The following is a 9,987-nucleotide window of genomic DNA, read 5'->3' as shown; positions in this document are numbered from 1 at the left end:
TTAGATGAAAAACAAAACAGCACCACACTGATTCGTTTTATGGTTTAAGTAACTTTATTGAAGGGAAAAGTAAAAACAAACAGAGCCAGAAGTTGATTATCAACCATTAGCTTTGCATCAATATTTTAGGGCTACAAGAAGACAGTGTTCATGTGGGCATAAAACTAATATCTACTGGCTTCTAAATAACAAAAAGAAATAGAAAGCCTTTGAGGGGAACCAAATTTTTTCCAACTTCCAGCCTTACACTCCACTTAATTTGCAGAAACATATCAGATATAATAGCCTACCTTTATTAACATGCATAAAATACAACATTGAAGTTCTTATATTTTGTTTCCTTAACATTGATATATACTGCTGTGCTTCTCTGTACACACACTTCGATAGTGGAATAAGATACACTTCTTTCCTTTAGGTAATAGATTCCTATACTAATGATCAGAAGAACATACTGACATCACACCAGTCCAGGAAGCAGATACAAGAGCCAATTTATTTATTTAATTTATTTATTTATTGCCAATTTGAACTTTAAAACTCTGATTTTACGGGCATGGCATAACACAGGCCTCTCTAAGTGCTCGGAGAAATCCAGTGATCCAGTTAATAATCAACCCCACAGGAGCCGACCAGTTAAACAGCTGGATCATCCTGGGGTTGATATAATGTTCATTGTCAGGAGACCAGTTGCATCAGATTCTACTAAGTGTGTGCAGAGTGAATGAATAACATCACCAATTTCGGGTTGAAAAACTCTTACTGGTGCATGCTCAGACCGAGTGTTCAGAACTTTTTTTTTCCTTTTCATTTTTTTTTTTTTAAACTCCGCACGAAAACGGGAGCAGAAACTTCACAGAAACTGGCACGTGTCCTAGAGAGAAAAACACTATCTTCTTATGAGCGCACAGGTGAAATGTAGGGAGGGGAGGGAAAAATGTTCTGATTAACAGAAAATAAAGAAAAAGAAAAAGTGAAAAGAAAACATAATTCCGGGATTTTTTCAGTTTGAACCAGCAATGACATTTTCCACCAGCTTTCCCAACGATGCCATCACATTGCGTATTTGCTTGTCCATTCTTTTGCTGTTCTGGTGTATCTGCAAAGAGAAAACGGGTCACAATTAACTAAAGGTAATCTCAAACCAATCACACTTTTTGGCATAAAACCTATTGATCACTACAAATACTCGACCACTCCTTTTCTTCAATACATACTTAACATGCACTTGAGCACATTGCTTTTAAACATTGCCAGCAAAGTTAGCACCTCAACAAAATGCACCATATTTGACACTTTGTTTAAACTAAACTTCCTTCTTTGAGACGTCGTCTTTACCTGCCGAGGACAAAAAAACTTTTCATGCTGGAGTTAGTGGATACACTAACATGCACAGAAGATTCGGCTTCAAAACTTGTTACGCAAGGGATTTAATTTGGGGATGGGCGGCCATTATGACAGATACAATAAGCAATAATTATGCTCACACCCGGATCATATGAAACTATTAAGTCCGTAGACCATTTTGTCAGCAGATGACATCAACGAGGCCTCTGGGAAAACGTGATGGCCATATGTTTTTAAACCAGTTTCTGATGTTTTGTAGACTAAATGAATAACCAAGAAAATAGTCTGCAGATTAAAAAATAATGTCGCACCAAAGCTTTCCCCCCCTACATTTTCTTATTACCTTTGTCTGCTCCGTTTTAGTAAAATGTTACGTGACCCTGAAACAATGTGAAGATATATCCATCTGTATATCCTTCAGGTTGTATTTCAAACCATACACAGTTGGATTTTCCCCACCAGGAAGCCACTCGTTCTGTTTGTTGTTCTCCATCTGTCCACCTCCGTACGATATGAAAATTAGCTTGGAAATACTTGTACATGATTGGATATCTTCATTGCATGTTGATGCAGCTGCCAGCACAGACTATAAACAAAACTACCTTTGAACAGATTGTGAACCTGCAGGTGACAACACACCAAACATCAGCCTTTTCATACAAGAAAACTAACTCGTATTATCACTATTGTTTGTTTGCTGGGCTTCAGTTTCAGACATCATAGCTCATGAATGCAGCTCTTTTGGCAGCCAAATGTTGGCGTGTCCTCGAATGCACCACCAAGGACATTTTCAGAGTGGTCCCTGCTGACAACTGCTTTACAATGCAGCAGCAACAACAAAAACAAAGGCAACCCATTTTTAACTGCGAGGGATCACCCATTTCAAGTTTCTAAACGTCGATTTTCCTCTCATGCTGAAAGGAATGAAAAATTAACTTCCTGTATGTGTCGGAAAAGGCTCAGCAATGATGTAAAATATGTGATCTCTATCAAGGTGTGGTCTTAGATTATAAAGACTTCTCTAAAATCTCAGTTTATTGGCCATGAAAAGAAAATGACCCGACCATGGTAAATTGTTAACTACTGGGCCTATGAAAGCTAATTTATTTGAGTATTTTCTCATGCAGCAGAAGACTACAACCCATAACTGTCAAGACAACGTTATATTGGTGTGCAGGGCACAAATATTCAATTAATTAGGTCATCTACAGGTTTATCAAGGTGCACGCTGGACCCAAGATTGGAGCTAGGTAGGGCCAACAGAGTACAGACAGCCAGAGATTAGTATCACAGTCAAATCCCACACAGCAGTCATACACATGATAACAGAGATTGAAGCTTCTGGTTATTCCAGTGAGACCAGAGTGACACAACCAACCAATCCCAAAGCCAAGATGCAGCACTGCCTCCTGGCCTTACCCCTAAAGCATGGCATACTTCGTTGTCCACTCCTGAGCTAGTTTATTGTACCTGACAGGGTGAAACTAGATTACATACTATCATGGATATAATGTAATACAGGACTGTTGTTCCTTTTGGGAGAAAAAAAATGATTTTGCGTGTTTAGAGAAGAGTTAATCACATGTGTAGATTATATACACTTACTTCGCACTATCTGTTTTGTAGATTCGTGCGATCTCTGGCACTAGTGGGTCATCGGGGTTTGGGTCACATAGGAGTGAGCAAATGGAGAGAAGTACTGCAAGAAACAGACATAAATATAAGTTTTCTAATCTTTGTCACATTTTAAACCAAATACACAAGTTGCCTAAACAATAGAAAACATCTAGTAGGAGAATTTTTGTCAAGTCATTTCAAAGTGTCCACATCAAATATAAAAAACTAATTTTACAGAATAAAATGCCTGCCAAGGACACTTCACACTGACATGCTCTGATCATTTTTATATGGTTTTATGTGCACAGAAACCGTTGAAAACATCAAAACAGACATAAAATTGATTCTGAAAAATAACTTGTAAATTGTAAAACAAGGAAATTGTTGTCCTTAAAGGAGCACCATGTTACTTTTTCAGCCCCTCCTCACCAGAAAAACAGCGGTGAAAGCAGTTTTTTATGACCGATATTGGCCGCGTTTCCCAGATTCGATCGTTCTTAAAGACTTAAGAAGGGGGTGAATTGGAATGAGGGTGCCATCCACCACACCGATCACCCGGGGGGTCCCAGCCACTGCGTGGAACCCTTGGTGGACCTGGCGGACCTCGTCCCGTGTGGTGGGCAACTTTATGTGGGTGCGGGAGCGCAGGAGAATCGGTGTCACAGCTGCCACACTCCGTGACACCGATGCCTTGCTGAGGCCGGTGCCGTCCCCCACCACCTCCAGGAAGCTCCCAACTGCGTAAAAACGCAGTGCAGCCGGGAGCTGCACCTCCGGGCTGAGGCCAAAATTGCAGCGGGTTGCTCTCTGGATGTGTGGAGACACCGAGTGATCAGCCGTTGGATCTCCGCACAGGGCAGCCGGTACTTTGCCTGGACAGCCCGGTCTGACAGCACGTATGCATTTATGTAAACCGTCTGGCTTTGCACATGGCGACGCTGTTGGTTCGCAGCGAGAATGTGCTGTATTGCAGCCATGGTTTCTCACACGCGCGGACTTTGGCAACGCATTTATATAGAGTAGCAGGTGAAGCCTCTCTGGATGAGGTTCAGCTGAGTTCAATTAAATCTGTTCCCTTGATATCTGTGAAATGCCACAGGGTTGTTGTTTTTTATGTGTAGTACTATAAACTCATATGCAGATGTGTGTGGAAATTCAATAAAAAGTTTTTTTCTTCATCTACTATTAGCCTATGTTTCTTGCGCCAGTGGTCCGCAGCTATGAGAGCATTTCAACATTGAGCATTGTTTTATTATTTCGAAAAGTGGAGGATATAAATTTCCCTGACGCGGCTTGATCACTGAGCATTTGGTCGCTAAGAAGGCTGTTAAGAGTGGGTCAGCTCGATCTTACATTTCCTTCTTAGTGAAAGATCTTCTTAAGCTAAGAGCGACTCTGGAAAACACATCCTTCTTTCACAGCGTTCTTAAGAGCGCTCCTAAAAAGATCTTAGCACTTAAGAGCTTCTTAACGAATCTGGGAAACGCGGCCATTGTCGTTGTGTGTGGTGAAATTTTTTAGCCCACTTTAACTCAAAACACAAACCAGTTTGCTTCAAAATACATCAAAAGTTCATGTTAGTTTTTGCAAACTGCCATTTCATGTATCAAGACCTGTCTATTTTTTGTTTACAGGCCTGTAAAATCACACAAACACTTGTAAAAACTGCAATACTATTTTATGTTCATTGAGTCGAGCTTGACAGGTACGTGTGCTGTGTTTTAAATGAAGAACAATCATCTGTACCTTTATTCCTGTTAACAATAATTAACAACATATGATAAGAAATTAAATTAAGATCATTGGATGCACCTACATGGAAAAAGTGAGTCATACCAGTGCAACCAGTGTAAAAAGTTCATTAGGAGCCGCTTTATGCCAATTTATCTCTGCAGTACTGAATATTACCATTGCTAACACTACCAATACAAGGTACTGTCTTTCTTCAAAACTTTGTCGCTTCAATTGCAGTAAAACAAAACTCAAATCTACAGGAGAGCACTTTGAAACTCATCAAGAACTTTAACAGTGTGTGCTAGTTTATGAGTGCTCATTTCAGACCCTGTCATCAACTAATAAAGTTCACTTTCAAGAACTCGTGGTGTCTGATTGCGAGTATACATACCTTTAGAAATAGTAAGTGCAGGAGACCACTGTGATCTGAGAATATCCAGACAGATACTGCCGTTACTGTTAATATTTGGGTGGTAAATTCTTGTTGTAAATGCAACCTGAAAAGAAGAAAAGGGACAAGTAAATTAAGACTGCGTCACACAGCAAGTCATGGTTATGCAACTTAAATATCTTAACACTAAGCCATGACGTTTGATGCTCATGACTATCAACTTCTGGAATGACCGGTATTACTTCATGAGGGCTGTCAACAGATAAAACGTGTTCATGATGCCAAACTGCCAGGCTCAGTTTCATGACGAGGAAGGTTTCCTTGTTGTTTTGCGTCAACAGGACCACAAATACAATGTTTGACCACTGTTTCTGACACTGAACATATAAGCCATTATTTTAACGTTTACCACAGGTGGGTGACTTGATAGATAAATGACAAAATGTTTAATTATCAAAGACACACAAAAAAAAGCTTGTTTCAGGTGTGGTTCAGCTCACCTTGGGTGGTTTGAAGGGGTAGTCTGTTGGAAAATGAATTGTCAAGAAGAAAACTCCTCCCTGATATGGACTGTCGCTCTGAAAGCAAGAACAACATTTACATATATTTCAGAGAAGAATGATCTCAAAGCTGCTGTCCACAGCTTCTCATTATCAAGTCAAATTTCAACCTTTATCTAATGAATACATTTAAAGCAGCCAGGAACACAACGTCCGTCACAAATTTCAACATCGTGGTGCGTTTAAGTACAAGGAGGGCAACAATTATGTCATAAAATATCTACTTACAGGTCCCATGATTGTGGCTTGCCAGTGAAACACTGCGGAGAACAGAAAGTAAATTTTAGAAAAACGGTTTAAGGTCACAGGTATGTGATCTGACAGGAACAAGTCTTCTGAGCAGCCTTAGCCACTTCAAGAGAAGGGAATTTTAGGGTGGAGGTATTCATGACTAGTATAACTAGTTAGCAGTGCTAGATCTATATTCAAAAACATACAATATAATATCTTTAACAGTTAAATTCACCTAAAATATGTAAATTCAGCCATTACCTACTCTACTGGGTCAAGTTTTAGCTTCATGAAGTATGTTGGGCGTAATCCAAAAATATTTGAAAAGACATCATTTGTACCCTCAACACGTGGGGTGTAAACACTTTAAGCTTAGAAGCAACAGAGAAGATCTGAGCTTTAAAAATTGTCTTTTAAAGTCAAATTGGGATCTAAGGGCTGCCAGAGACTCGACACTAGGCTGGTTAATGTTTTCAAACAAGTCCCCGTCTACTTCAGCTGTTTAGGAGAATGCTGCGTCACTGTTTTGCTGTGAAGCTCCAGAAATGTTATGTATACTACAAAACTTGACCTGACTTTCAATCAGCATGGGGAGGGAGGAGGTGACTGAATTTATCCTTTAAATTCTTTCTTAAAGTCTGTTTGATAAACTAATCTTAAAATGTAGCTTGTTCAGTTTTTGTTTTGTAGTTTCCACCACCTCCAAATGATCAATTAAATGGTTAATTGTAATTTGCCGACTCAATGTTTCCCTTCGTCATACAAGACCGTAATCTGAATATCCTTGTAGCTTGGACTGCTGGTCAGACATAACGAGACATGTGAAGAGGTCACTCTCGTCTGTTGGAAATTACAAAACTGGTATATTTGAGATTAAAAAAAACTTTTGACTAGTTCTGGGACACTTACTGTCATCACCCACTGGGCCAGCTGAGCACTGTGCTGGAGGGTCACGAGCCAGGTCGCTGAGCTCCTGTAATGAAGAGGTTTACAACAATAACCAATTAGACCACAGTGATCTTCAGAGACAAAACAAAGAGTAGACACCATCTGAAATCAATAAACCAGAAGGAGTAGCACTTAACATCCTGGATATAAATGCCAACATGGGTGGTGGGGGGACTGAGGAGGGGGAAATGCAACATGAGAGGTCATTGTGCGTTTCATTTATTTCACAACCCTCCGCCGGTGTTGTTATCTCCTCCAAGTTCAACTCTGCAGCAGCTCAGGGGCAGGGGGCCGCCTTGTTATCGTCTCCAGTTAACCGCAAGATGAGCCAGGAGAATATACACTACAGCCTCTAATGTTATTTTTAGGTCCCCGGCTACTTTAGGGTGAGGTGGCGACCACTGCCCCACCCCACGCTTACAAAACACACCATTTCACAAGTTAGTTTGTGGATTTCCTTGGAAGAAAAAATCTAGTCTAACAACACACGGAAGAAAAGAAGACATTCAGGGAAACAATTCACATGTCACTCTTCTCTACTGCTGCCAACTTCCTCCATATGAGCTCTAGTACACACCCTGTGATGTGCCCATGCACTGAGCAAATACTTTCACATACCAAGGAAGTGTTTCATGAACACGGCTCTGACTGCTAACACAGATTCAGGGAGTGATATGAGTCATGAGTTCTGGTAACAGACTATTATACAATGTTTAAGTGATTCACTTGCTAAGAAAACACACATCGTCAAAGGGAGGCTTCAATAGAGACTTGGTATTATGAGCAGAGAGCGTTACAACACATGTATGTTTGTGTAAAGGTATGAAGTGTTGGGCAATTCACGAGGCCTCTTTCTGTCGTCAATCCATTTCGACGAGTTGAACCTGTAAACGAAACTGCTAATGTTAGCTAGCTCAGCTAGCTTTATGAATGGCGTTTCCCGTACAAACCGTGCCGTGTGTGCCAGCCGGTGCCAACAATAAAAACTACAGTCGATTCACTGAACCCCTGAACACACCAAATTATTGTACACACGATGAAACGCAAACTTCCGACTTTCCCGAACATGTTTCACCGCCATGTTACACAGGATACAGCGTTACCGTTACATTGTGGGAGGCTAGCGCGGCGAACTAGTACAGTTAGCAAGCTAGCTAGCTAGCTAGCCAACGATGTTATCTTACCTTGTTGATCCTTTTCAGAGCCATCCTCTCTCGATGTTCTTCTCTTTTATTTCAAGGTGTTCCGATCCAAGCAGTGAGAGGCAACCGTGATATGCCAGGATGATTCGCTCTCTGTTAAATGATTTGACGCGGGGTCAACTCGACGGCCTTTCTTCTCGAGCTAGCGTAGTTAGCTTGCTAGCGAGCTAAAACTACGTATGCGCGGAGTTGGTAACAAAGCTAGCTGGCGATTTTATCCAGCTTATTTTCGCCCAACGACAGACCTTACACTGCCCGTCGATAAACCTCACTTTCCCCGTAGTTTCGACGTCTTAGGTGGATTATCCGTGTCCCCGGTCGAGGCTGAATAAGTGCGTGTGCCAGGTGAAGCAACCCGGACGAAAAGGCTCCTCTCTTCTTTTGGTTTCGGTCGATTCCGTTAGCCGACTAGCAGCTCTCTACATGCATTTGAAGCTTTATGAGCAGAAGGCGGTGCGGTCGGTGTGTGATTGACAGGGCGGATGTGAAGGCAGATTGGTTACAAGCCGGCAGAAAAAAAAAACCAACATGCGTGACAGACCAGTTAGGACATGTCAGCATTTAATTATAAAACGACCCGAATTAAAATATATAATAAAAAATGATAAAAAAACTCAGCCACACTGTGACTTTTATTTTGAAATTCTAGCTGTGACAAAGTATAGTATTCCCATTAAAAAAAAAAAAAAAACATCTGTTAAATTATAACAGCTGAAAAAGTTAGTCGAAGCAAAAAGAAACCAAAAGTCACGCTTGAGTAAAAGTCATGTTTAAATATTGCTTTGAGTAAAAGTGAAAGTCACCCACACAAATAGTGCTGCTTTCAGTCTTGGTGTCTGAATTTGTATCAAATGTATTTGTTTTTTGGCAATAAATGCACTCAAGTATCAGAAGTACAAGTAAAAGTAAAAGTACATTATACGTATATTTACATGTATGTATTAGGGGTGGATTGAGTATTGGGGACGATATTCAGCATTTTTCAGTTTATTATTGGTGATTTTTCTGTCAGATTGCCGATAAAATAAACTTATTTAAAAATGTGCAACTTTGGCTCTGAGGCAACATCCTCTCACACAATATCTGAGTGGTAACGCGTCACAATTAACAGCCTATATACATGAACATATTCTGAATCTGCAAAATGTATAAATAAATGTAGTGGAGAGGAAGTAAAGTACCGCAAAATTGTACTTGAGAACAGTACTTGAGTGTCAATATCAGTCGACCCCTAGTATGTATATACTGGATAATATGGGTCTAGCAGTTTTTGGCCTAGCTGATTATCAGAGTCAGTCCTTTTTAAAAAAAACTAATTGTCAATAAAATAAATGTAAAAATGCACTTCTTTAGCTATAATCCAGCATGCAGTCTGCAAAGTAACTAGTAACTAAAGTTATAAAAATAAGTAGTGAGTACTAAGTACAATATTTGCCTCTAAGATGTAGTGGAGTAGAAGTATAAAGTAGCAGAAAATGAAAATATTTAAGATGTTGAATGTCAGGAACCTCTTTTCTACACCTTTAATACTGTTAAACGTTTTTGGGACAGAATCCACGAGTGGTTAGTTTTAAATAAAGTAAATATCACATTGTAAAGTTTGGAGTTTGAGTCTCTGTGTATTAATATTCTGATTATAGGTGAATTTTATATTCATAATTGTAGATTTCTTTAAAGTTGCTCCAAGTTTTGTGGCATTTAACAATGACTTGAAAATCTTTCTGAATAACTTGAGTTATATATCGATTAAAACCCTCTTAATTTGAATTTATATGAGTTTTTTTTCCCAGTTGCTTTTGTTTATCTGTTGTTGCTTGGATATACTAATAACATTGTGTTCCGCAGCGCCCTTCTGTTGTTTAAAAATGCTGTATCGTCTACCGACTGCGCAACATTTGGTTTGTGGTAACAGGCCTTTATAATCTATAACATTTTAACATGTATTAGAAGGAAAACC

General features: G+C 39.8%; 1 protein-coding gene across 2 annotated transcripts; it reads right to left on the bottom strand.

The window, feature by feature from the left end:
- Positions 1 to 31: 31 nt before the first annotated feature.
- LOC311274183 (ubiquitin-conjugating enzyme E2 D3-like) lies at positions 32 to 8,479 on the bottom strand. 2 transcript variants are annotated; one of them, XM_084381652.1, is made up of 8 exons: positions 8,013 to 8,479; positions 6,790 to 6,853; positions 5,878 to 5,909; positions 5,590 to 5,667; positions 5,090 to 5,195; positions 2,953 to 3,046; positions 2,767 to 2,817; positions 32 to 1,099 (listed from the first exon to the last, which is right to left on the bottom strand). In XM_084381652.1, the coding sequence occupies exons 1-7, from the start codon at positions 8,034 to 8,036 to the stop codon at positions 2,769 to 2,771; spliced, it is 447 nt and encodes a 148-aa protein (XP_084237778.1). In that variant the 5' UTR covers positions 8,037 to 8,479; the 3' UTR covers positions 32 to 1,099; positions 2,767 to 2,768. The 2 variants fall into 2 exon arrangements, with proteins under 2 accessions (XP_084237778.1, XP_084237779.1); XM_084381653.1 differs by lacking the exon at positions 2,767 to 2,817 and having other exon boundaries at positions 8,013 to 8,472.
- Between the last annotated feature and the right edge of the window lie 1,508 nt (positions 8,480 to 9,987).

This window comes from Pagrus pagrus (assembly GCF_965226575.1).
Source record: "Pagrus pagrus genome assembly, chromosome: 18".
In the NCBI taxonomy this organism is placed as follows: Eukaryota; Metazoa; Chordata; class Actinopteri; order Spariformes; family Sparidae; genus Pagrus; species Pagrus pagrus.
The sequence above is the reverse complement of the archived record's forward strand: the minus strand, read 5'-3'. Positions and strand labels throughout refer to the sequence as shown.